The sequence below is a fragment of the Oryctolagus cuniculus genome, chromosome 5 (genome assembly GCF_964237555.1).
Source record: "Oryctolagus cuniculus chromosome 5, mOryCun1.1, whole genome shotgun sequence".
NCBI classification, from domain to species: Eukaryota; Metazoa; Chordata; class Mammalia; order Lagomorpha; family Leporidae; genus Oryctolagus; species Oryctolagus cuniculus.
Window position 1 is genome coordinate 30659476 of NC_091436.1, and position 26947 is coordinate 30686422.

General features: G+C 44.4%; 1 protein-coding gene across 1 annotated transcript in view; it reads right to left on the bottom strand.

Moving 5' to 3' along the window:
* The window catches only part of ARFGEF3 (ARFGEF family member 3), a 179876-nt gene that overhangs the window by 133383 nt on the left and 19546 nt on the right, over positions 1-26947 (bottom strand). Inside the window, exon 3 of the mRNA XM_051854295.2 lies at positions 3315-3396. Within this exon, the coding sequence (XP_051710255.2) occupies positions 3315-3396 (82 nt within the window). The remainder of the gene's footprint in view (positions 1-3314; positions 3397-26947) is intronic.

A 26947-nucleotide genomic window follows, 5' to 3' on the forward strand; every position in this document is an offset into this window, starting at 1 on the left:
CTGCGTGAGCTGCCCTGGGTCAGGAATTACCCATTAATCCAAAAACCTTAATGTATTTCCCCGTCAGAAAATGCATCCCACAAAAACCTCAAAAGGGAGACAGTTTCCGGAAGATTCCCGTGGGTCCATCTTACAGGATAGCCCTTTGCACTATACAGACAACTCTTATTTTTGCTTAAAATTCGACCTGAGATTGTACCAAACCCTGCCTAGCAACAAATCTGACTCCCTCACTGTCCCCTGAGACCACAGATATTGCATTTCACAACGTCTAAAGGCAGCTATCCGGGGATTGCCCTTTCCGGAATATCTGGAGCCAGCCTTGAAGCCCCCCAAGCCTCTTCTTGCCCGTACTCCAGCCCCTTGGCCTCCCCGAAGGTTCTCTGCACAATGCCGAGGCCTCACCTGTATTCTGCTACTCAGGATGTGGCCACCGGAGCAAACGCCCCTGAGGACTTCCAGGACGGGGTGATAAGGAAGAGTCACACACCCCGAGTCACATTCTAAGGCCAGATGAGCTTAGCCGGTAGTCATGGCACATTCTAGGCTGACTCACCCTGAAGCCCTCAAATCTCACTCCTGAGAGTTGTGGGTAAGCCACTCTCTCCCAGCCTTTCCTGGACGGTTGATTTCTGAGGCCTCCGCACAGGAGTTTATGCACCTCCCTGTTTGACGTGTTCTCGCCCCACGTGGCCAACAGGTGCAGCCTGTAAGGACCCTGTGGCATTCTCCTTGTAACTCCCTCTTTGACCGTCCTGCTGCTGCCAAGCTGGAAAACAGGTATTCCAAACGTTCCTACTTAAGACTCTCTGACTTAGTACCCAATATTTTTTCAAAGAGGATGTTCAGAATCATGTAGTATGTTCAGGTCAGCCAACAGTTCAAGTTTATATACAAAGCGGTTTTTCCTTGAAATGATAAGACTGGGAAGGTCTAATAAGGTGTGAAAGTTACCAGGAGGCAGCAAAGGATGCTCAATGAAAAGCTCACCCGCACCAAGGCATGGAAACTCACAATTAAATAAACCCCTGACAACATGATGTGGCTGCTCAAACAGCAGGGGTTTGAAAACAACTACACAATGCTAGAGAAAAAGGAACCAAAGTGGCAGGTCAAACAAACTCTCATTCATCTTTGCTGCTGGCCTAGTTACCGTGGAGAAAAGCAAGACGTTTTCAATGTTACCAACAGAGTTTACAAATTTCACACCTGTTACATATGAAAATTTACAATAACTAATTCAAATTCAACGGCCAGGGGGAGAGCTGCTTTCTAAGTCTTCTGTATATAGTAACTTTCAAAAAGTATCAGGGACATCCTTGAACTTAAGACAGTAGCTATGAGATAAGACCTTACTGACATGAAAAGACATTGGACAATTGTCACTAACCCAGGACCACACTGGACAAGCTCCCCCAAGCCCCAGACTTGACCTTCACAGAGCCTGTGTCTCACAAACAGACTCCTAAAAGTCAGTGTGGTAGTAATACAGTCATCACCCTGTCCCTGTTGGAATTGGACCCAAATGCTCAGAGAAGGAAATGTGTTCAAACAATCTGACTTCCTATTTAACCAAATTCTTTTTTCCTTCCCAGCCTTGCTTTGGAAACAAAATATAGTTGTGCATTTGCTTAATACTGGGGATTCATCCAGAGAAACACATCATTAAGCCATTTCATTGTGTGAACATCATGGAGTGTACTTACACAGGCATAGACGTACAGCCTTTCACACACCTGGGCTAAATGGTGTAGCCTATTGCTCCTAGGTTGCAAACCTGTACAAGATGCTACTGTGTAACACAATGCTATTTGTATCTCTAACCCTATCTATAGATAGAAAAAGTACAATTTTAAAAACTAGGTGACAGGAAGTTTGCAGCTTTGTTATAATATCATAGAACCATGGTGTACATGTGGTCCATTGCTGAACAGAAATTCATTTGCCAATCTAACTGTAGATTAAAAACAACATACAATCTAGTTTGCCATCCATTCTCACCATTCAGAATCACAGATGTTTAAAATGTACATAAGATCTGACTTGGTATGAACCTAGGATCTCTTTCTTGGGATCCTTTTTTCTTCTAGAAGTTGGATGCCACAAGAATGTTCCCTTCATATCTGTGTGAACTCAGCTGGGTCCACATGCTTCAGGGTCTGACTACAAAGGTTCAACCCAGTGACAGTGTGCAAAGAAATTCTGCTGGCTATAAGGAAAGCTGTCTTCATCTATGGTTAATTTCTGGTTCAATCAAATTTCTGAGTCTTTTTAAAAAGTTTTTTACCTACAAAATCAACAGATTTTCTCTTTCTTTGAAATTTTCAAATACAGTAGCCTGAAATTAGATATGCCTTCACTTTAGAATCCTGAATATTTTGTACAAAAAATGGAAATAGGCAAATTTTTTTATCACAGAAAGTATTAGATATTAACAAATAAATTAAGGTGAACAAAAGAGGTTACAATAGGTGTCCCAAGAACTGTATGCCAATTGGTCGTAGACAGGCATAATATGTTCAGATGGAAAAATCAATTGATTTTAACCTTAATTTCTTTTTTTAACAAATATGGCATTTTTAAACATTTTTAAATAGTTTTTTTAACAGATTCAATGTCCTTTGTAGATACAATTCTACAGGATATAATGGGGGCCGGCACTGTTGCATAGTAGGCTAAGCCTCTGCCTTCAGCACCAGCATCCCATATGGGCACTGGTTTGTGTCCCGGCTTCCTCTCTTCCAAACCAGTTCTCTGCCTATGGGAAAGCTGTAGAAGATGGCCCAAGTGCTTGGGCCCCTGCACCCATGTGGGAGACCCAGAAGAAGCTCCTGGCTCCTGAGCATCCCAGCTCTGGCTGTGGTGGCCACTTGGGGAGTGAACCAGTGCAGGAAAGACCTTTCTCTATGTCTCTCCCTCTCTATCTATAGCTCTACCTCTCAAGTAAATAAATAAAATCTTTAGAAAAAAAAAAAACAACATGATATTCCCTCCCAACCTTCTTCCTTCTCACCCTTTTTCCTTCTCCCTTTCCTAGTTTTTAGTTTGTGAAATAACATATTTTAAATTTATTTACAGTAAAAAGACATTGCTTCACCAAATAAGTTTAACAAGTAAAAAGCAAAAAGACCTCATTTAGTGAGAATATAGACAATAGCTACAAACAATAATTAAATGGAAAAATGACCATTTCACCCATAAACAGTAAATTTCAGAGTCTTGAAACTGCTAGAATTTAAAAAGTTAACTATTTGCTCTTTCAGTACCAAAGTGGCCTGTCAATATCTGTCACCCCACTGCATTCAAAGCCATACCTGCATCCCTGCCAAGGCGTGTTGGGCCAGCTTCACATTCTTGGATTCCAAAGCCAACTGGAGAGGGAGCAGGCATTTCTCCCTGGCAAACACATCAATAAGGATCACATGTGAGCTCAGCGAAGTTGGCAGTCAAGCAATATAAGCCTTATGTACATCCACCCCCAAACACCACCACCGCTCACAAAAACTACAACCAGTAACGAAAGTGCACACGGGCTTCTCCTAAAAAGCACATGGCCGAATGCTGTGCAGACACAATAGCCTATCAGCAACTCTGCCTTCTCAGTATGGCTATGGGGAGCTCAAACATGAGGCCTTTCGCTGATTAGTCTGTGGCTCGCTAATTAGTACCCGCTGGGTTGGTCCATGAGCACGCTTTGCTGCTTCTCAGATTAAGGCAATTGCTCACATCCAGAACACCTGGGGTGAACAAGACACAGGCGCACCATGCCTACAGATGTATCCGCCTTGCTCAACTCCCTTCTTCATGTAGAAGTAATTACATCACCACCGGCATTCCGCCACCTCATCAATATAAACTGAAATCCTACCTAGTTATCAATTACTTCCAAACTCAAAAGTATTCAAGAATTATTGATAGTTTAAAAATTTATTCATGCCTAAAATGTAATGTACTGGAGTGAAATGGACATTTTGAGATTCAATGATTGTTTGTAGCCTTTGTCTCTTCTGTTGAGGAATGGTGTTTTTTTTCCCTTCAAGTATTTGTTGAACTCTTTTACTTAGTGTAGAGATAACTTTACAATCATTAAGTAAACTGAAAGTAGGTCTTTGTAGCCGGCGCCGTGGCTCACTAGGCTAATCCTCCGCCTTGCGGCGCCGGCACCCTGGGTTCTAGTCCCGGTCAGGGTGCCGGATTTTGTCCCGGTTGCCCCCCTTCCAGGCCAGCTCTCTGCTGTGGCCCGGGAGTGCAGTGGAGATGGCCCAAGTGCTTGGGCCCTGCACCCCATGGGAGACCAGGAGAAGTACCTGGCTCCTGCCATTGGATCAGCACGGTGCGCTGGCTGCAGTGCGCCGGCCGCAATGGCCATTGGAGGATGAACCAACGGCAAAGGAAGACCTGTCTCTCTCTCTCACTGTCCACTCTGCCTGCCAAAAAAAAAACAAAAACAAAAAAGTAGGTCTTTGTAAAAATACTGGGAATGAGAGAAAGGGGGGAGGAAGAAGGGTTGGAGCATGGGCCGGAGGGAATCTAGGGTGGGAAGTATGTTCCTTTGTATACATAAAATACATGAAACTTGTATAACTTAAATAACATTGTAAAATAATTTACTCGCTAGTATCCATCAGGAGGTGGACTTGAATTCTGTGACTGGTTTGTAATAAGCACATGTTTGTGAAAGAATTAAAAACAGACCACTGATAATCCTGGCCAATGAGAAGGAACAACATTACTTGCAACATTATTTGGTGTAATGAAAATGAATGAATGAATGAAGAGCTACTTGGATATTTTAAAACCTAAAAAATAAATTAAAAAAACCACAGGGCACTAAAATATGTGAGGAATAAACTAAAAGCTATGAGGACAAAAATATTCTTTAGTTAGAAGCATTCACTCTAAATAATTAAACAACAAAGAATATTAATCAGCCTTTTATTTCCCCATGGAGTTACACTGGCAAAATAAATGTTACTTCATTTTACCAGGCTCCTCCACCCCTACTGAAACCTGGGGAGCCCCATTTTTATCAGCTTTCTATTTTCAGCAAAAGCTGAAAGTCATTGACTTTTAGACAGTGGGACAGCCACAGGGGTGGACAATAGGTTAACGTCTTTGGAGAATTAAGGGTCACTGTTGTAAAATACAATGAAATAGAAAGTTAATTATAGCTCTCATTCCCCCGGTGCACCTGCAGCTCTGCTGCTTGTCTGTGGAATCTTCTGTTAGCAGCTTTGCAAGAGATGGACCTCCCTAGTGCCAGCCACAAAGACCAAGCTGAAAACGCCATCAGGAAGAACCCTGGCCTTCCTGCCCTTCTCAGCTCTTCCCTCTCAAACCCAGGGCTGCAATATCCGTTCTTATATGATAGGTGATTAACACTAGCGCCAGTTTTCATTAGATACCCCTTTTGCCACATGGGTAAATTACCTAACGGTGTTACTTCCAGTTGGGTGGTTACAATTTTGCCCCTGTTATCTTCACTGTCAGCATGTGTCGTAGCTACAAGGCAAATACCTCTGTGCAGTCCCTTGGAGCAGGAATAGGCAATTTTTCCAATGCTGTTTCTTTTGTTCAATCATAACCAGTTGATAATTTTGCAAAAACTCAAAGGGTGAAGGTAGAGTGAGAAGTGGAAATTACAAGCAGATGGGGGACTAACAGAAAAAGCACAGAACTTCATCTGAAACCCTTGAAACCATCAAGGTTAGATTAGGTCACTGGGAAAGGACTTTCATCTTGAATTTGGAGGCAGATCTGCCAGTGAGGGTATGGTCCCAGGCAGGGGTGGGAGCTGGAAGAGAGAATTCACAACAACCCTCACAGACTAATAGCCTGGAGCTGGAGAAGTCTATTAGGTAGCCATGGGCTGAAGAAAGCACAAGCATCACACATTATTCATCATCAAGGGCACGCAACAAGTGTGGATGCCACCTTCAGCACCAACAAGGATCCTTTGGAAATGTTCAACCTGTTGACTCCTGGGGTGCAGCATTGCATTTGCATATAAACTATTGCATGTCCATGTTACCCTGCCATCTGCAGCCTTTGCCCTAGAAATCCTCATTCCATTTTCTTGCCTGCTTAGACATCCACACAACTAATGCTGACAGAAGCTGGGACTGCCACGTTGAGTCACAACTCCAGGGGACACTGTCGACTACTCCCCCTGCCAGCTATGGTCACATGACAGGACCAGAAGAGTCAGTTCAGGTAGGGTGCTAAACGGAAAGAGCAGGACCTGCACGCAAACCTCCACCACAAAACCCAACTGTTTTTTGTTCATAACTCCCTACGGAAAGGGCATCTTAAGATCAATCTTGCAGGGTTATAGCAAAAGAGTACAAATATATATATTAGAGGTTGGTAAGCATTTTCTGAAAAGAGTCAAATACTACATATTTTAGGCTATGCAGTCCATATGGTCTCTGTCTCACCTCTTCAGCTCTGCTAAAGCCAAAGGCAGTCAAAGAAAACAAGCGAATCAATGCGCATGGCTGTATCTCAATAAAACTTTATTTCCAAAAAGGGGCAAAGGGCCAGATTTGACCCCCAAGTTTTAGTTTTCCCAGCTTTGACACAGACAAAGCACCCAACACAGATCATGATTTTCAGAAAAGGATAAACAACTCTAAACTTGTCATGTATCCAGAAAGATTTGGGGCAGGACATGAATCTAACTCTCTTAGGAAGGTCAAAACAAGGATAGCACCAAGGTCTCCCCTGGAAAATAAGGGCTACAGAGATCTCATCTGGGCACCAAACCAAGGCACTTCATCCAAGCACGCAGTCAGTCATCCATTCAACCCACACTTGGTGCCTTCCATGTGGCAGGCACTAGGATGGTTGCTGGGGAGACTCAGCCCAGAACAACGCAAAGCAAGTATCTGCTTTCATTTGTGCTCAGGGGATGAAAGAGAAAAGGGAAATCCATCACTTACTATTTTTCTTTTTATTCCCGTCAAACAGATATTTTTACCTCTGCTTTATGGTTGGGAAAATGGTGGTTCAGAGAGGTTCTGTAGCCTGTCCAATGCCACACAGCTAAAACACATGGAGACGATTTAAATCCAAATTCATCTGACTCCCAAGACTAAATTCCTTCTAACTTCCTTCAGTCTCAACAGACCTGAGAAAGCTGATGTGTTTCTTAACCTTTCCCTGGCCCTCAAACACCAGTCCTAGAAGAACACCCTTCTCGGTAGATAGGGCACGTTGTGTCAGAGGATTGCACAGGTCTCCATATGAGTGACCAGTGAAGAGCTCCTGTGTGAAGTGGTACCCAACACGGTGGAAACTCTGGGGTCTGCGGCAGACTGGAGGGCTGCATTCCCCGGCTAAGCTTAGGGTTCTCCCAGAATGGCCCTGGAGATGATGTTGCACAAAGCCCTGAGCAGAGAGGCAGCTTCGTGTGTGTGTCTGTAGGGAGGGAGTGTATGTCTGACTCCCTTCAATATCCACGGCCTCTCACCCCATCAGCAGTCCCCTAGAACATGGTCACAGCTTCAGGCCTGAGCTCATGGGAAAGGAACACAGCAGGATTAAAGGAAACTCACAGGGCAAACCCAATTTCATCGTTTGCTCTAGGATAGCATAAAAACACTCCTGCCTTCATTTTGTTGCTAAACTGATTTTAATGAAAGTGAGTAACAGGCCTGTTAATTGGGTCTCAGGACAAGATTTATAATGAAGATGCAACATGACACACTGCGTCCCCATTGTGCATACTGCATTGTAATAAGTCATCGTTTGATCTTTCTAGATGCTGTCTCATTGGGAGAAGGGCATACCAAAACCAACATTCAGTTACACTAAGTGATTATTCTGTATGCACAGGCATGTGCAAATTCATTTTTGCCTAATTAAATAAAGGTGGCAGCCCCAGGTTCCATGTCCTGACATGTCATTATTTCTTCAAGCAGAGCCATTAGCTGTGTTGCATATGTATATGCATGAAGCAGACGGCATCCGTGACAGTGTCTGGTCGTGTCAAGGAGATGGATCCTATTTCCTTAACTACCTTGTCATGGTTCACAGACCAGCTTTATTGGGCTGGAAGATAACAATGGACAAAGGGAAATTTAAATGGGTGAACAGGGAAGAATTGGATGTACCAATAATCACCTTTCAATGGGAGCACAAACACAAGCTTCAAATGAAACCAAATGCATCCCTGAATGGTAGGCTGATTCTGTTTGGATGTGCCAGGTGGGCAGAAGCATGAGGACACCTTATATGCTAAGGTCGCCTTATACACTATGACTCTGTGATCTGTGTCATTTATTAAATAATTCTCCGAATACCTTCACAGAGTCTCTGCGGCTCTGGTTCAAGTCAGCGGCTCGTAAGGGCAAAGCACCACTCTATGTAATTTGCATTTATAATTTTATTTAGTTGTAACTTTTGAAGGTAGAGATTTAATTGTCGATAAAACTGAAATGCAGAGAGATTTGGTTACTTGCCCAAGGTCACATGTCTGTAAATGACAGAGCGGTGAATTGAACTTGGACCATCTGTTTTCAAAACCCATGTCCTTTAGTCTAAATCATAATGCTTATGACAAATCACAGCTTCCCCGAACCACTGTGGTGGATGGCATACTACTATAAAACAAATCCCAACATCCATTAGGATTGGAGAATGATGTCTGTCTGTCTGTCTGTCTCTGTCTCTGTCTCCATCTCTCTTTCTGTCTCTGCTTTTCAAATAAACACAAATGAATAAACAACATTTTTTAAAAATACTTTCAGGAACACTGAATCAAATTTTCCCACTAGGTTAAAAGTGGACAGGCATTAGGCAGATAATGTAAACGAAGCGGTAATTTGTGATTAATGAGTTATAGTTGATAGCGTGTGGTTATAAAAAGGTGCAGATAATTTAGAGTCGAAAACATTTCACTTTGGAGTCAGCTGCTGGGTCCACGCCACATCCACAACCTCTGCCAGCAGTCATGACCTTTCCTATGCTAAGTACACACAGGATGCTATTGAGACGCTCAGGATACTATTCTTCATGTTTATGAATATGGATGCTTTATACAGTTTTACAAACATTGGCGGTTTTCACTGAGTGAGCTTTTGCCAGAATCAATTCCATTGTGCCAACTGGAACTGAATTCCTTCCTTAATTTATTTGCAATAGAGTGCAGTTAAAATGCTTCCATCTCATTTCTATTTTCATTTCCATGTTAATGAAATTATTTTTTATCAGTGTCAATCTCTTTCTCTTATCTTTCAAAACAAAGATTAGATTCACCCTTCAAGAACTGCCTTAGGCCCAAGGGATACAACTGTGAAACAACACAAAATCCATTTTCTCTTACAGACTTTCAGGACTTAGCCTGCTGCAATGATCCATTCGAACAGGAGAAATCGCCTTTTTGTGAGTCAGGATGGGTTAAACCTCAGCAATTTTATATGATTTAATCTAGTAAAATGAATCCTCTCTCTCTATGTAACTCTGACTTTCAAATAAATAAATAAATCTTTAAAAAAGAATAATACATTCCCTTAAAAAAAGAATCCTATATAACTCAGAATTTACCCCCAAGATAGACACTTTTAAAAAAAGAGATGTATTTATTTGAAAGGTAGAGTTACAGAGACAAATGGAGACAGAGAGAGGTCTCCCATCAATGGCTCATTCTCTCAACGGCCACAATTACCAGGGCTGGGCCAGGTGGAAGCCGGGAACCTGGAACTCCATCCAGGCTTCCCATGTGGGTGGCAGGGATCTAAGTACTTGAGCGATCATCTGCTGCCTCCCAGAGCATGCTTTAGCCAGAAGCTAGACTGGAAGTGGATCGGGACTCAAGGCACTCCGATATGGGCTGCAGGCACCTCAAGGGGCAGCTTAACCCTCTGTACCACAACACCAGCCCTTAGGATTATTACAGATTCTGCCATAAGATAAACACTTTATATAGTTAGGGGGGAAAACAGTGAATTTTTTTATGTCTGGGTAATAGTGGCATGAAATTCATATCAATCCTAATGGCTATTTTAGAATTCCTTTTTTTTTGTTACAAATATTGAGCATCCTATTATGTGTATGGCCTTAAATCTGGCATTGAGTATAGGACAGAGGAAACACAGGCATCATTTCTGTATTTATATCCAAGATAAAGGGCAGGTGTAAATTCATTTTTTGATAATAATTTTTTAAAAAAGCAAAATGCCTGAGAATTGTGAACATGCAGGCCATATAAATAAAAGGGCTGAAGCAGGTGGTTCTTTCCCATAGAACACAGCAGCTTGTGCTGGACACACGTCCTGACCTTTTTCTCTGTACCAAGTACTCTGCCTCTTTCTACCCAAGGATGCCTCACCAATACATGGGAGAGTAGCAGCAAAAGTCATGGAAGTGCTTTTATCAACATCCTGAGTGAGCCCAGGAGAGAGGGACACGACTTCATTCAGTTCCTATGGAGAGCGAGGTACAGAGTCAGCATTTCTCGACAAGGACCCCTGAACTCCCAGTCTTCGGTGCTGTGCAACCTTAGTGGTTACCATGTGTCAGTCTCAAACCATGGTCAATGAACTGGGTTAAGCATGTTACACACATCAAGTCTGTGATGGCGCTTCCATCAAGAATCATCTCTTTGCTTTGCATCCCTGTCAACCCATTGCTACAATTCTTCACGTTAGCTCTCATGTCAGTCATGTGCATGTTAACTGTACCTGTCAATGGGGAACCTAGACGTTAACCTCTCCCCACATCAGTCAACACACAGGGCCTGTTCTCACAGGACTATTTCCTACAGCACCATGCAAAGTGTTTGCTCTTCAAGCCTTCCATAAAAAGTAATCTGCCAATATATATTGAGAGCTTAAACATATTAAAATGCTTTGTCCTAGGATTTTCTCTAGGAAATTTTTTTTCCTTTTCTAAGGAAATCACAGATGAAGCAAAGTTTCATGTGCAGAGTTGTACTGTAGTTTTATTTATAATGTAAATAAAGTTAAATAAACCATGATACGTCTTTAAACAGGAAAATGCTTTAAGAAAGTCATCTAAAAAAAAGTAAATAAACAATGTAGAATATATACCCTGCCAAGACTCACTCTTGAATAAAAAATAACATATAAACACAGTGGATAGAGAAAGGAAAGAGACCAGAAAGAAATTCTCCAAATTTTCTCTGCCTTTTGGGAACATGGATGACTTTGGTTTATTATGTTTGTTTCTACACTTTAAAGATTTCCAAGAATAAGATCTATTACCTTTAGAATTAGGGAAAAGGTCAAGTTGGCCCTACCCTACATATGCATACACACACTCTCCCTTTCCTCCCAAGCCTTGGGCCTAGAACCCTGAGCAACTGTGTTTCCCATAATGGTTTCAACCTGCCGCTTCCTGAACTTCCTCTGTGCAAACTTCATCTCTCCCATCAAGTCCCCATACTCCCACTGTATCAAAAACTGGGCCATATTCCTAGAATAGCTTTCTTAACTTCTCCCATCTTTCAAACACTTACCGAATCTTTTCATCTCCCTAAAGCTGTCTTATCTGAAAACAGGCTTAGGATCCTAAAATATGGCCACCTTGGTTGTACACTGAATTTCCAATCCTGCTTCTTTCTCTGACATGTTTTCCAACATGCTCCAAGTACGAATATCCTAACGGCAGGAAACACGCCTATGGAAATGATTCGGTTCGGCCTTGGATCACAGAACTGCATGCATTTTGTCACTTAGTGAAATTTTTTTCCATAAGGAAAATGCTCCCTCTGGCAGTGGAGTGTGAGGAGTCAGCCCAGAGCTCTAGCAGGAGGGCAGCATCCCTCTGCCGCAGAGTGGACATGCAAGCAAATGACAACCTCAGACAAAAGAGAAAATCAGCTGGACAAAACCACAGCGACCCTTTCCGTGTGCTAACAACCTCATGCAAATGTAGAGCTGCTCTCGAAAAATGGCAACTCCATGGCATAAACATCTTTCCAAAAAAAGGCTACATAACCAAAGACAGATAAACTAATCATTGAGAAAAAGACAGATTTTATGTCTGATTCAGGACTCACTAGACGATTAAAGCTCAAAATAATACATTATTCTATGCATTTATTATAATGTGTTACACACTAAATGCCAAATGGAAGTGGAAAATGGGAGGCCAATTGTAAAGCAACCCTTTTCTATGAAATAGAAATTTCCAGTTATGATGTCTAAATGCCCTATGAAGCCAGTCTCTTACCAGGCTAAGATACTCATCAGAACTATAATTGGTATTCCTAAATGACCAAGAGTCCATTTGTGAAAAGTACATAAAATGTTTAGTAATAAGAAGGTTGGGTGTCTAATATTTATGTAGACTACTAAGTGTCTAGGCACTGTGGGAAATGTTAGGCATATATCAGTGAATGAGACATACAGATTCTGTCCACATGGAGCCAACCCATGGACTAGGAGAGGTAACAGACAAGTGATAATATGAAGTATGGGCACAAGGTACTACACACTTCTATTAAGGGATGCACAGCCAACCACAAAAGGTGTGAGGGTAGGACAGATCCTCTAGAAAAATGCAAAAATGCCTTCATAGACAAGATGATATTCATTTGGCCCTGAAACAGGGGGAACAGAATGGGATTTGGACAGTCAAGTCTGGAGTGGGAGAGGATAGTCCAGCTGAACTTATAAGTGAAAAGGGACAGAATGGGTCTGTGTGACAGCCCATACCACATTGTGGCCAGATGGGGAAGACCAGTGAGAAATGAGTCTGAAAAAGGTAGACTCAAGCCAGGTTTTTCAGGGTCTTGCGTGGCATGCCAGAGAGGCTGGCCTTCAACCAAGTGGAAATGAGGAGCTAAGAGAAGATTTTTCAATCACAGGAATAAAATAATTTCAGACATTTTCTTCAAAAAGGAACTGTGGCTACAACACAGGAAATGAGTAGAAAGTTGAATGTTGTGGGGAAAAAAATTTGGAGCCAAACTAATCTCAATCAATCTGAGGTTCTGCCAATTACAGCCAATGCACTTAGACCTTTAATCCTCAGTTTCTTCATCTGAAAATATGGAAGTAATATTACCTTGCTCAACAAGTATGACAATGATTACAGAAGCTGCCATCTTAGCCAATTCCTAATTGATTGTCCAGGGTCATCCTAACATTTACAACTTTCTTGAAGGCTCCTGGTTCAACCACCTTCTCTTTTCATCCCTGGCTCTATCTTGTCCCATAAGTAGTCTCACGGGCACAGACAGAAACACCTCAGGCTGCAAGCTAACCTCAGTCCCTGGCTGTGGACAGTCCTTGGAGCAAGGAACTCTGAGGTTTCAAGTACAGACATCTCTGACTTACAATGGCTCCATTCACAATTTTTCAGCTTTACAATGATGTAAAAGTGACACATTCAGTAGAAATAGTACTTTGAATTTGGATGTTTTCCTGGGCTAGTGATATGCAGTATGATCCCTTCTTGTGATGCTGGCTAGAGTGCAGGAGCCACAGCTGCCACTCAGCCCTGCAATCACCAAGGTGAACACCTGACATTCTCTCTGGCGTACTGTGTGGCTAAATGCTCATGTTTGGTAGATTTATTAAATGCATTTTCAACTTACGATATTTTTCAACTTAGGATGGGTATTTGGGGACATAACCCATCATAAATCGAGGACCATCTGTTGTCTAGACCCTAATCAAGAAAGCAGGCAAGGCTTTGGTTGGAAACATTCCCTCAGTCTAAGGAAAGTGGGTCTAGGGCATGGTGAGGGCCTCACTTAGGCCTTAGGGTAGCAATGACAGTGCCCAGCACATAGTATATACTCAGTAAGTGATAACTATCATGATGATTTTTCTCATCATTGCAGTTATCTTGTTATTTAGTTCTGTTTTTATCATCATCATTAACCCTGGATGAAGGACTCCACTCTGCTAAGAGCCCAGCAGAGAAAGTATGATGCATTTAAGTACCTGAACTCAGGAATGAAAAGCAAGAAACAGAACCTAGAGACAACATGCAAATAGAATAGAGAGAACCTCCTGGAAGAAGAGACTTGAGGAAGTAATGGGAGAAGGATAATAACTCTATTTTTTGTACATTTTGGGTTCAAGGGCATTTAAATGCTGATGGTTAAACAATTGCATATACAGGTCTAGAGCTTAGGAAAACTTTAGAAGTTATTAATCTTGGGGCCAGTGTTGTGGCACAATGGGTTTAACTGCTACCTGCTATGCCAGCATTCTATATGAGTGCCAGTTCAAGTCCCAGTTGTTCTACTTCCAATCCAGCTCCCTGCTAACATGCCTGGTTGAGCTGCTGAAGATGGACCAAGCAGTTGCATCCCTTCTACCCGTGTGGGAGACCTGGATGGAGTTCCTGGCTCCTGGTTTCAGCCTGGCCCAGCCCCACTTGGCCACTCCAGCCATTTGGGCAGTAAACTAGCAGATGGAAGATCTCTAACTCTGCTTTTCAAGTACATAAAATAAATCTTTTTTAAAAAGAAAAGTTATTAATCTAAAAGTGGCAGCTGAAGTGGATGAAGTTTCCAAGGAAAAGTACAAGATTCAGAGCAGTAGCATGGTACTCTGAAGAATCCCTCTGGCCAGAGACTGCAGAAGGAAAGATGTTAAGCAAAGAAGAAGTCAGAGGCTGGGATGCTATGGAAGAGGGCAGGAAGAAGACTGTTTTTTGGAGAAATGTCCATTTAGAACTGGCTATTCAGCGCCTGCTCCATGCCAAGTATTCTGACTTAGCATACATGATCTTGTTTGAGTACTCACAACACTATGTGTTAGTAATTATTTCCATGTTATCAATGAGCTAACAGGCTCAGAAATACAATAAAGCATTGAATCCTCACAGAAACTGAGGTGGAAGGAATTATCATGTCAGTTTTTTTTTTTTTTTTTTTTTTTTTTTGACAGGCAGAGTGGACAGTGAGAGAGAGACAGAGAGAAAGGTCTTCCTTTGCCGTTGGTTCACCCTCCAATGGCCGCCGCGGCCGGCGCGCTGCGGCCGGCGCACCGCGCTGATCCGATGGCAGGAGCCAGGAGCCAGGTGCTTTTCCTGGTCTCCCATGGGGTGCAGGGCCCAAGCACCTGGGCCATCCTCCACTGCACTCCCGGGCCACAGCAGAGGGCTGGCCTGGAAGAGGGGCAACCGGGACAGAATCCGGTGCCCCAACCGGGACTAGAACCCGGTGTGCCGGCGCCGCTAGGCGGAGGATTAGCCTAGTGAGCCGCGGCGCCGGCCATCATGTCAGTTTTACAATTCAAACACAAAAGGTTCCAGAATCACACACCCATGAACAGAGCTAGTAAAGGAGGAATTCAAATTCAAATTTATCATTGTATAACACAAAAGCCTACACCCTCCCATAGTAACATGTTTCTCTCCACCATGAGTGAATAAAAAAGCTACAGGGACACCCACAAGCACACACATTCCTGGAAACAAACCAACACTATGAGAAATTTTCATTTTCCAGTCCTATGTTCTCCACCCAGATAACTCAGCACACAACAGCCAATGCAACAACCCCCGCCTCTCCTGGGACAAGTACACCTGAGAACTGTTTCTGTTTCAATAGCACACTCAGGTGTGAAACAGACAGGCTCATGGGCTCCAGAAAATAGAAAAATCCATATCTTTCACTCTTCCACTTTTTTATCAGCAGCACTAAAATTTACGGCATTAAAGCACTAGATTTAGCCTCAAAAGAAAAAGTTAAGCATCAGGCCAGTCTGAATACATGGAAGGACCAGGGACAGTACCACAACACGTCATCCCCAGTGCAGAGCTAACTGGACCTCTGGAGACTGGTGATCACTGACCAAACATACACTCAGTGCTTTTAAGCCTCAGGTCCTATTTACACCCATCTGTCCTTAACAAATATCACCCTCCTTCCCGCTTCTGATTGGTGCTACTAGCATTCCCAGAGCCCTCCCAGCAAGCCCTTTGCCCCCTGGCCCATCACACAGTTACAGTAGCTGGTTATATACACGTGGCTGGGAATATTGTTAATTGTTGGGGGCAGCAGGTGTTGTGGCGCAGTGGGTTAAGCTGCTGCTTGGGACACCACATGCCACATCAGAGTGCTAGTTTCAGTCTGGTTACCCTGCTTTTGATTCAGCTTCCTACTAATGAATGCATCACGGAAGACAGAAGTTGATGGCCCAAATGCTTGGGCCCCAGCCACCTAAGTGGGAGACCCAGATGGAGTTCCTGGCTCCTGGCTTTGACTTGGCTCAACCCTGGTAGTTGCAATTTTTGGGGAATAAACCAGCAAATAGAAAATCTTTCTCTGTGTGTCTCTCCTTCTCATTACCTCTAAAATAAATAAATAAATCTTTAAAAAATAAAAAACCTGTGAGTGTGTGGGAACATACATATTAAGCTTCCTTGACTTATAATCAACTAGCTATGACTATCTCTCTGAAATCCTCTACTAAAAATTGAGCTGCCTTAAGATTACAATGGTATACTAAATTTGAGGACTTGAGACTACATCTTCAAAGAGGAGAAGGTACCTAATATTTTATGCCAGTTTTTGACTGTTAAAATTATTAGCATTACTATAATGAAGGAAATATGAAAACGAGTTCCTATAGTACATCACCTTAAAATCTTATTAACTAAATCTTCATGACATTGGGGAAATGTTTTCAACATAACACTAAGTGATAGTAGCAAGCCATAAAACATGACTGGTACATGACACATGTCCCAGTTTTCATATATGCACATCAAAGACAATAACCCAAATACTAGGAGTCATCATCTGTAGACGACGTGACTTCTGCACTCATTCCTCAAGGGTTAGACTTGAGATTTCATCAGTTGTTATTGGGCAACCTCAGACAATTATCCTCTCCAAGTTTCAATCCCTTCTTCCACAGAGACACATTGAAATTTCCCACGTGGTTAACGTGACATGACACAGTTGTGTCAATAATTGTGTTACCTAGGCTTTCAGATTTACTGAGAACATACTCAGACCTCAATCTGACATGATAGCCCTCCTCATGACACCTGTCCCCTAAATAATTTGAAACAAGCAGGTTTTAGACCACTAGGCCAAACTGAAACCTTCTTCTATTTTGAAATTACTTTTAACAGTTCTTTCTCTGGAGATATGGACAGTTCCTCTCAGTCATCCAAGTACAAAGATAACACCCCTTAAGTAACTCATCCTGGCCAAATGAATCAGGCAGAGGGGCTGGCGCTGTGGCATAGTGGGCAAAGCTGCTGCCGGCATCCCATATGGGCACCGGTTCATGTCCCGGCTGCTCCACTTCTGATCCAGCTCCTTGCTAATGGCTTGGGAAAGCAGCGGAAGATGGTACAAGTTCTTGGGCCCCTGCCACTCACATTGGAGACCGGATGAAGCTCTTGGCACCTGACTTAGGCTAGGCCCAGCTCTGGCCATTGTGGCCATCAGGGGAATGAACCAGCAGAAGGAAGATCTCTTTCTCACCCTCTCACTTTCAAATAAATAAATAAATAAATCTTAAAAAAAAATCAGAGAATAATGGTGTAAAATTGTATTTCCCCATCGACAGCAGTTTCTCCCAGCAATAAGGTGGTGATATTTCTACTCTTGAGTATCCCAACAGATTCTACACTCAAACTCTCTCTCTAAAAATAGGCCTTGGGTGGGAGCCAAAAAGGTTGCTCTGATGTCTCATCAGCTGCCTGCCTTAAACACTATACTCCCTCTATTGGCCTAAAGGGCCGGCTGAATGAGATGTAGGTGAAGCTGCCCAAGGAGCAGCCTTGGGCTGGCCCTATCTGATGGGGAAGACAAGGCCATCTCTCTGGATTAATTCAGTTCCAAAGGCTGAGTTGTGTCTGGGCCCTCCGGTTAATGTTCTGTTGTAAGCTGCCTCACACCTCCCCTCCCTAAAGGCAGCTGCTTCATCCCACTCTAACACAGAGCCATTGTCTGACTGTGTGACCTTTCTAAACGAGACACGAGTCGCGTGCTAGAGGAAAAACAAATATGCCCAGGATTTTTTTTTCACACCCTAGAGGAAAAATGGTAGTGAACTGTTTCCTTAATGAAATGATGAAAGACCAAGAGACACTAAAGCGAAGGCAGTAAGAGCAGTCTGGCCAGGGTCCCAGTCCAGGGCAGGGGAATCAGACTGCGAAAGGTGGAGGCTCTAACTCAGCCTGGGAGCCCTTGAGATCTCCTCTTCATGGGGCAGTGGGGGCTGAAGTCCACCTGGGCTCTTGTTCTTGCCTTTCACACTTAGATGGCAAAGAGCAAATCACTCTAAGCAGCCTTGGCTTTGAATGTCCTCTACCCCAACAGAAACTCAGTGAATTTGTGAACAACAGCCACACAGGGATGCCCACACAAGCAAAGCCCCTGAAGGGAATCTGTCAATAAATTTATCTAAGTATTCAAGTATCTTAAGCACAGCAGTGATTATTCTGCTACAATGATTATCTTACAGGCAAAATCCTACTCCGCAGACACTGCCAGTTAAGGAACAGTGTTTCTCCTTCCACAAAATAAAAAATAAAAGCCATACCCAGCTTCCCTCTCAGTATCATTGGGAGAGGGCCCTACCATGAGAACTGACAGCAATCAACTCCACGACCTGAATGCTTGGCCAGCTGCACCCATGCCTTGTTACCAGGGTCTCGACACACGAATCACGCCGGGGGAAGCCGAGCTGCTCCACGGTGTTTCTCCTGCTGTGTCAGAGGCACCAAGATACTCTGTGTTCTCTCTTCAGAGGGTGGGGACATGCTGAATAGGCTCAAAATTGCCAGGAACCCTGCTACAAAAGGCTCAAACCAGCCAGCGAAACCAACAGGCATACTCAAGTGTCTGGGCCACTCGCTGTCTGCTACCCTTCATTGCTACTCTCCCCATAGACAGAGAGGACACCAAGATCCTCAGACAGGCTGAACTCCACGCAGTCATCCCTGGAGAAGCTGACGCTTCCTCACTGGGTTGCCTGGGGAGCGGGGCCTACCCAGCGGAAAGCCCAGGGTGGCTGAACAAGGGAGCCTCTCTGATCTGGCATAAGTAGGAAGGCTATGCGGGCAGGTGACAGCATCCTGAAAAGCCCCAGGAGATCAGATCCACAGTCGAATCCCAGTCAACAGACACGGGGCATAGTCCTGCGCACATGACGTGACTCTCTGAGGCTTAGCTTCTAAGCTGAGTAGGAGATGGGAAGAAGCTGTGCAGGTGAATATAGAAATAGGAGGCTGATGCAGTGAGACGAGTAGCAGAGTTGAAGGCCTCTTCTATTGTCTTGTCTGCAGGAAGGGAACACCACATGTACCCCTCTCCACATTCCAACAGCCTCCACCTGCAGGAATGTGGCTGGCAGAGCAAGCACCCCCTCCTTGCTGACGAGGGTCCCACCCTGTTCCACCAGACAGTGTGCTCATCCTTGAGTGGTAGATCAGGGTTGGTCTATCTATCCTATATTGGCAATGGGACTTCATAGGAGTGGTCTTAGTACCAAGCATTAGTGTTCTTATCATTAAAATGCAGAGTATATTAGCACGTATTATATTTATCCTAAAATGGACAAGACAAAGCACGTCAAGTTGTTAGTGTAACTTCTAGCACAGAACGGTGTTTTGTCATGGGTAGTCCTCCATGTCAGGGATCAGGGACTTGGCACCAGGGGCCACAGTGTAGCTGGGAGAGCACACAAATAAATCAGGGCAGGACAAGGCTGTAGCAGACACCTTCAAGCCCAGGGTGCAGAAGGCAACACCAAGGCTCCATGCCTTGTGAATGTCACAGATGTCTCATCTTTCCTCTCTATTGTCACCAGAGTTGCCAAACGCTTAATTACAATTTCAACCCCTTATCCCACAGAAGACAAGACAGGACAAACAAAAAGGCCAAAAGACAGCTGGACAAGAGGGAAAAGATCTCACTGACAGATCTTCAGATTGGTGACAGCTGCCACCCTCGCCTGGTCCTGCCTCCCTTCTCTGAGTCCCTGGATTGCTTTAGTAAGAGAATCAGCTGCAGGTAACAGAAAATCCAACTCCCCACGTGGCCCACACAAGGAGGCAGCCTGACTCCAGGTGTAGACGCTTCAATGACACAGCCAAGACTCCAGGTTCTTCGCATTTCTCTGCCGAGCCACCCTCCAGGTGTCAGCTATATCCCCTGGGTGGCTTCCCTCCCAGCTACAGAACAGCTGCAGCTGCTCCAAGCATTCTTCCAGTGTGATCATCAGACGAGGACAGAACTTCACTTCCCTAAGGCTGAGACAACACCCCTCTTGCATTCTGCTGCAGGACAAGCCCATGGCAGAGCAGACAGCTGGGCCTGTGACTGGGCAGCCTCCTTGGCTAACAGGGCTGGAGACAAAGGCAGATCCTATACCCAATTGGGCTCAGTTGGGGCTGGGGGGATGGTGGGAGGGTGGGGAGCAAGCCATGGTTTCTGTTCCAGAAGACAGTGATGGAAGGTCCCAAGAATCTCCAAATGCCAACAGTTAGCCCTTAATTAAGAAAACCTCTGTTGGGTCCTATGGGTTAGAAATCATACCAAACCAAACCATAATTGTCTTTTTGACAGGTATGTGTTGTAGTCCTACTAAAAATATGCTCTACCTTCCCCCACCAGAACTCCATCAACAGCCACGTCATCGAGACTGCCACGGACTTGCTGGCTCAAAAAAATCTCTTGCATCTGCCTGTGAAAATGGAAGAGGAAAAGGCTGATGGAGCAGCCCTGGATTCCAGTCCCCTGTTTCAGAAACCAGCCGCTTTCTTAACAATGGTCAGGCTGCCACAGTCGAGCGTGCCAGATCTTGCCAGCTCAGGCCCATTTCTTTAAAATCCCAAGGACCAGTGAGGTCACCATTTATTCTTAGGAATAGGAACCAACACTATTGAAATCAAAATCCTTATCTGCCCCTTTGTTCCTGGTGCCGTGGCTTTCTCATCTAAAGTTACACTTTGAAGCTTGGCACCGGAGCGGGACAAAAAAGCTTTAATCACACTGCCAACTGTCCAAACACTGCAAACCCATGAGAGCGACGTGCGACGTATGGTCTGCACATTCTGCAAAGTACCATCTCACTTGCTATTTTAGTAATCTTCATAAGGAGTACCCTGATGGCAGAGATGTTATAGGGCCATTTTCACAGCTATGGGGATGATAGAAACATACAAGAGTAGGGCTAGCATTGCAGCACAGAGGGCTAAGTAAGCCACTGCCTGCGACACTGGTCACTCATACTGGAGTGCCTGTTTGAGTCCCACCTGCTTTGTTTCTGATCCAGCTCCCTGCTAATGGCCTGGGAAAGCAGCAGAAGGTGACCTCAGTGCTTGGTTCACGATCAGCCACCTGGGAGACCCAGATGGAGCTCCTGGCTCATGGCTTCAGCCTGGCCCAGCCCTGGCCACTGCAGCCATTTGGGAAGTCAAACAGTGGATAGAAAATCTCTTTCTCTCCCTTTCTCTGTGTAACTCCTTCAAATAATAAAATAAATCTTTTAAAAAAGAAATGCAAAAAATAGCTATTTTTAATTAAAAATCATTTCTATTAGTGTAATGGGTTTGCTTACTGTCAATTTTAGTGAATTAAAATGATGAATGAATTTTAAACATTTTTTTCTGCTTTAATTTCTGGTGTGTTATCTAGATATCATCCAAAAATTTCTCTTTGGGTCTTTAGTAATTTTTTTAAAAAAAGATTTATTTATTTTATTTGAAACTCAGAATTACATAGAGACAGCAAGAGAGAGGAGATTTTCCATCTGCTGGTTCACTCCCCAAATGGCCTCAACGGCCAGAGCTGGGCCGATCTGAAGCCAGGAGCTTCTTCTGGGTCTCTCACGTGGGTGCAGGGGCCCAAGGACTTGGGCCATCTTCCACTGCTTTCCCAGGTGCATTAGCAGAGAGCTGGATCAGAAGTGGTGCAGCCAGGACTTGAACCAGTGCCCAAATGGGATACCAGCACAGCAGGCGGTGACTTAACCCACTATGCCACATCACCGGCCCCTTTAATAATTTTTTTTAACACTGTACAAGGTCTTGAAACCACAAACTGAGAAGTGCGGCCTTGACCCATGCAGCAGCATGGAGGAGGCTCTAAGAGGCAGCTCTGTGGGGCGGAAGCTGCTCTCCCAACTGAAGCAGAGGGGACAGAGGATGAAGGGGCTTAGACAGAGGCTGCGCTCCTGGACGGATCAACACAGACGCGTGAGTGTGGTTTGCCACTGGCAACAGGGGCTCCCCAGCCCCGTCCCACCCTGCAGAGGCAGCTCATGGCCTCTCAGTTCCATCTACGTTTATGCAGGCTGATAAATGACCCGTATGAGGTCCCACAGTCCTCTGCAGGAGAACCAGGACTGCAGGCTGGCCTTAGCATATTAGGATGAACTCTTTGCCCTCTGCCAATGGTGGGCTTGTTGAGGGTAGAGTTTGGGTCCTGTTCCTGCACCCCTGGCGCCGGATACCTGAGCCCCTCGCCAACTGTGCCTGCCATCAGAACCTGCAACCACTCCTCACTGTCTTCCCACCGGAGACCCCATTCCCCAGACCCCTCCAATAGAGACATCCACATTCAAAACCGAGAGGCACCAGGTAATCACCATGAACAAACATTTACAAAAGCAGTCCCCATACCGGAGGCTTGGGCACGCATGCCTTAAACCAACAAGCGCTTTTTTCTTAATCAAACATCCTACTGCCTTTAAATCACATCTATATTTTTACTACCTCTGCAACACAGAAAGGCTTGCCCTCCCCATTTTTGGCAAACACACATCCAGCTCTATTCCAAAGTTGACGTTCAAATCCTGGAGGGCAAATCTAACCGCCCTCCCACCTGCTCAAGCCGGGAAGCCCTGCGTTCAGCCTCCCGCTCTGCCACCCTGGCCATGGGCTCCATGCACACTGGACACTCCCTTTCCAGTTTCTCTCCTTCCGACAATCAGCCTCTGAAATAAGCATACAAAACCGCTCTTGTTATTGAAGAATCTCCTGCCAGCTGGCAAATGCAGAAAAAACAATGGGGTTTTTACAACAGAAAGCAAGCAACAGGATGTCATAGTTTCCAGGGGGAAAAATATCTTTTAAATACAGCAATTCTCTCTGGACTTCGCTATATTGAGAATTAACCTAAGTCTGCTGCCACCCAAAACCTGACCTGTCCTAGACACATGCTTTTAGTTTACACCAAAAAAACCGGAGTCCTACCCTAAATTTCTCTGTAGTTCTGCAGATTCCCTCAACGCAGCCCTCCCTCACGTGCAATGGAGTCCAGTGTCTCCCTAACAAAGCATATTCACTGTTACCTCCCCTCTAGCCTGGATCAAGTCATCCAAAGCTTGGAGAGGGAAGGGTTAGTTACTTAATTACATAATTACTCAGGCTTCCTCCAGTGGCTTTCACATGAATTCCCAACTAGATCGCTTTCTTTCTTAAGGTTTCCTTTTGCTTTACAGAGAAGAGTCAATTCAGGTAGTTTCCTGGGGAAGCCACCTATGCACATCAATTTCAACAGCTCTAATAATTTATGACCCTCTTCTCAGGCTGAATGTGGCAGACCCCCTCTTTTAAAAGCTCAAGTTTCTTGGAAATTGCACTTAAAGTTGTTCAAATACAAAGTGCTCTAATCCATATTCTTACATTAGTAAGTTGCACTCATGAGTAGAAGTGCTACACAGAAGGTGCTGTCACTGTGGGTGCTTCAATGAAGAATTGCACCCATGAAATGTTAACTTTATGTATCTCAGCTCTTTCCAGGAAGCGCAAATGCGAACAAGTAAACCTGCATTTTATATCCAATAGTGAGAGAGCTAAGACCCCATAGTCAAATGTGATACTCAGATTCCAGCAGCCCTGGCTCTGCCAAAGGCTAGGCGGGGAGTGTGAGAGCAATATCACTGAGCAGACTGCAAAAGTGCATAGAAAAGGGAATTAAAACGCAAGTTTGGGGCGGGTATTTGGTACACATGTCAAGGGCATGCTAATGCTCACACCCCATGTCAGAGTGCCTGGGTTCTGTCCCCAAGTCCTGATGAACATGCACCCTGGGAGGCAGCCAGTGATGGCTCAAATACCTGGGTTCCTGCCACCTCTGAGGGAGACCCGGATTGAGTTCCCAGCTCCTGGCTTGATCCTGGCCCAGGCCTAGTTGAGGGCATTTGGGGAGTGAACCAGCAGATGGCAGATCTCTCTTTCTCTTTCAAATAAAGTAAGTGTTAAAGAATTTTAAAAGGCAGGTTGATTTGGGTGCAAAATCTTTTAAAATCCATACACAGTTTTTTCTTAATATGTATTTTCCACAAACTTTTTGAAACACCCTGTGTAGCACTTAGGAGAGTTCTTGGAACACAACAAAGATTTGAAAAATGTTAACTTGTATCCCTGTGTGTCCTGTTATTTAGATAGGAAAATAAAAATCCAAAGGCTTTTTTTTTTTTTTAAGATTCATTTATTTATTTGAAAGGCAGAATTACAGAGAGGCAGAGAGGGGGACAGAGATCTTCCACCCGCTGGCTGTTTCACTCCCTAAATGGCCACAACAGCTGCAGCTGGGCTGATCTGAAGCCAGGAGCTTCCTCTGATTCTCCCACGTAGGTGCAGAGGCCCAAACACTTGAGTCATCTTCTACTGCTTTCCCAGGCGATAGCAGAGAGCTGGATCATAAGTGGAGCAGCTGGGACTCAAACCGGCATCCATATGGGATGCTGGCACTGCAGGCAGCCGCTTTACCCACTATGCCATAACACCGGCCCCTCTAAAGGCTTTTAAGCTTATTAAGTAATACTGGATTGTGGCCGGTGCTGTGGCATGGCGGGTAAAGCTACCTCCTGTGATGCTGGCACTCTATATGGGCAACAGTTCGAATCTTAGTTGCTCCACTTCTGATCCAACTCTCTACTAATGCACCTGGGAAAGCAGTGGAGGATGGCCCAAATGCTTGGGCCCCTGCATCCACGTGAGAGACCCAGAAGAAGCTCCTGGCTTCTGCATGGCCCAGCCTTGGCCATTGAGGCCATTTGGGGAGTGAACCAGTAGATGGAAGATCTCTCTCCCTCTCTCCCTCTCCCTCCCCTCTCTGTAACTCTGCCTTTCAAGTAAATAAATAACTTAAAGAAAGACTGGACTATCAAAACACTGAAGGGAGATTCCTGTATCACAGTTATTGAACTTAACTTGAAAAAGAAACATCAGGACGTTATATAATTACATATTCCTAATGACTTTTAAATATGCAGTAAAATTTTGAAAAATAAGAAAATATAAATATTTAATAAACAAAGGCTTCCAAAGAAACAAAATATCTTTCTAGTCTCTGCATCAGGCCTTCCCCAGATGAAAAGTTCTAGTGAGTGATAAAGAGGGATATAAATACCTGATGAGCCACTGACATCAGGGAATCCATGAGCTCGGGTCCCTGCCTGCCCAGCTTTGGAAACTCGCATTTATAACCTGTCCATGTAAACAATTTCTCAGGGACATGATTCACAAGCAAAGCAGGAAATCTGAGTCCAAACTGCCTATCCAGTGGAGTTTAATTATGAAACCATGCCCAAAAGAACTCACAGCAAAAACCCTACCCTCGTTCCATTCAAAACGAGAGAAGGGACGGAAGAAAGCCCAGGATTGAGTTGTACAAAACAGCGTTAGCTTTGCAGCACTGCCGCACGAAACCACGTGTTGCCAAATAAAGACATCAACTGTGTGTCATAGGGAAGGAAGAGGAGCCACGGCGGGTTTCTCAGTGTTAGGATCTTGCTCACATCCTAGAGCATCCCTCAAGGTCAAGTCCACCCAACCCCCATGGTCACTTGGGCAGCTTAAGCATTTCCTTTTTAAGCGATCACTTATAAAGCACCTTTAGGTTGGGACTATTATCTAGGAGAGGCCTTGTAATTGAGACTTAATTGTAAGTCATCCTTATCAAAGTGAATAGAACACAAAAACCATTAGGACTGACCTACAGGCTGACAGATAACACCCAGAGAAAACTGTTTGTGAGTTAGGAAATAGTATGGTATTATCACTTACACTCTGTTCAAAGGTGGCAGGAACATTCTTTGTCTTCCATAGCAACAAAAGGAAAAAAGAGAAACTAGGTGGGGGCCTGTGTCATGGTACAGCTGGTTAAGCTACTGCCGGTGATGCCGCATCCCATACTGGAACACCAGTTCACATCCTGGTTAATGCACCTGGGAAAGCCGAGGAAGGTGGCCCAAGTCCTTGGGCCTTTGCCACCCACGTGGGAGACCTAGATAGAGTTCCTGACTCCTGGCTTCAGTCTGGCCCAGCCTTGGCCGTAGTGGCCATTTGGGGAGTGAACCAGTGAACGCAAGATCTCTCTTTCTCTGTCACTCTGCTTTCCAAATAAATAAAATAAATCTTTAAAAAACAATAAGAGAAACCAGGTCTTCAGTGCATCTTGAATTCTAACCCAGACTTGAGCATGCCCCACTGCTCCAGGAGACTGCAAGTGCCCCCTTTTCCTTGCAGGTGGCTCACCTGTTTAAGGACAGGCCCGATCTCACAGAGGTGGGGAAGTTCAGGTCTATCTATTCCAGAACAAGCCCTCACTTCTTCACTCACAGGTCCCCACCAAGACCCAGGAAGACTCTCAGGGTCTCCCCAGACGCAGATCACCCTAAATGTCTTAAAGCTGCTATCATCTGTGGTTTCAGTTTGTTTCCTGGTGCAGAACCAGTAAAATTGGACAAAACCAAGACTTGTTGACGTTTGCATGACTCTACAAAGAGAAGTGAGCAGTAGTAGGAAGGAAAAAGAGGAAGCGATGAGAGAGGAGGCCTGGAGGCAAGTTTGGATCCAGCAGAAGCACAGCTGTTTGTGATCCACCTGGAATAACACAGATGTCTCATGAGAAGCACTGTCCTGCCATATGATCAGTGCAGCCTAAAGGCAATGAAAAGAATGGGAAGAATGGGGAGCTACTCTGGACGGTTCTCTCCAACCATAAATGCTGTGAATGTGTGAAAATCAGTGGGTCCCCAACACAAGA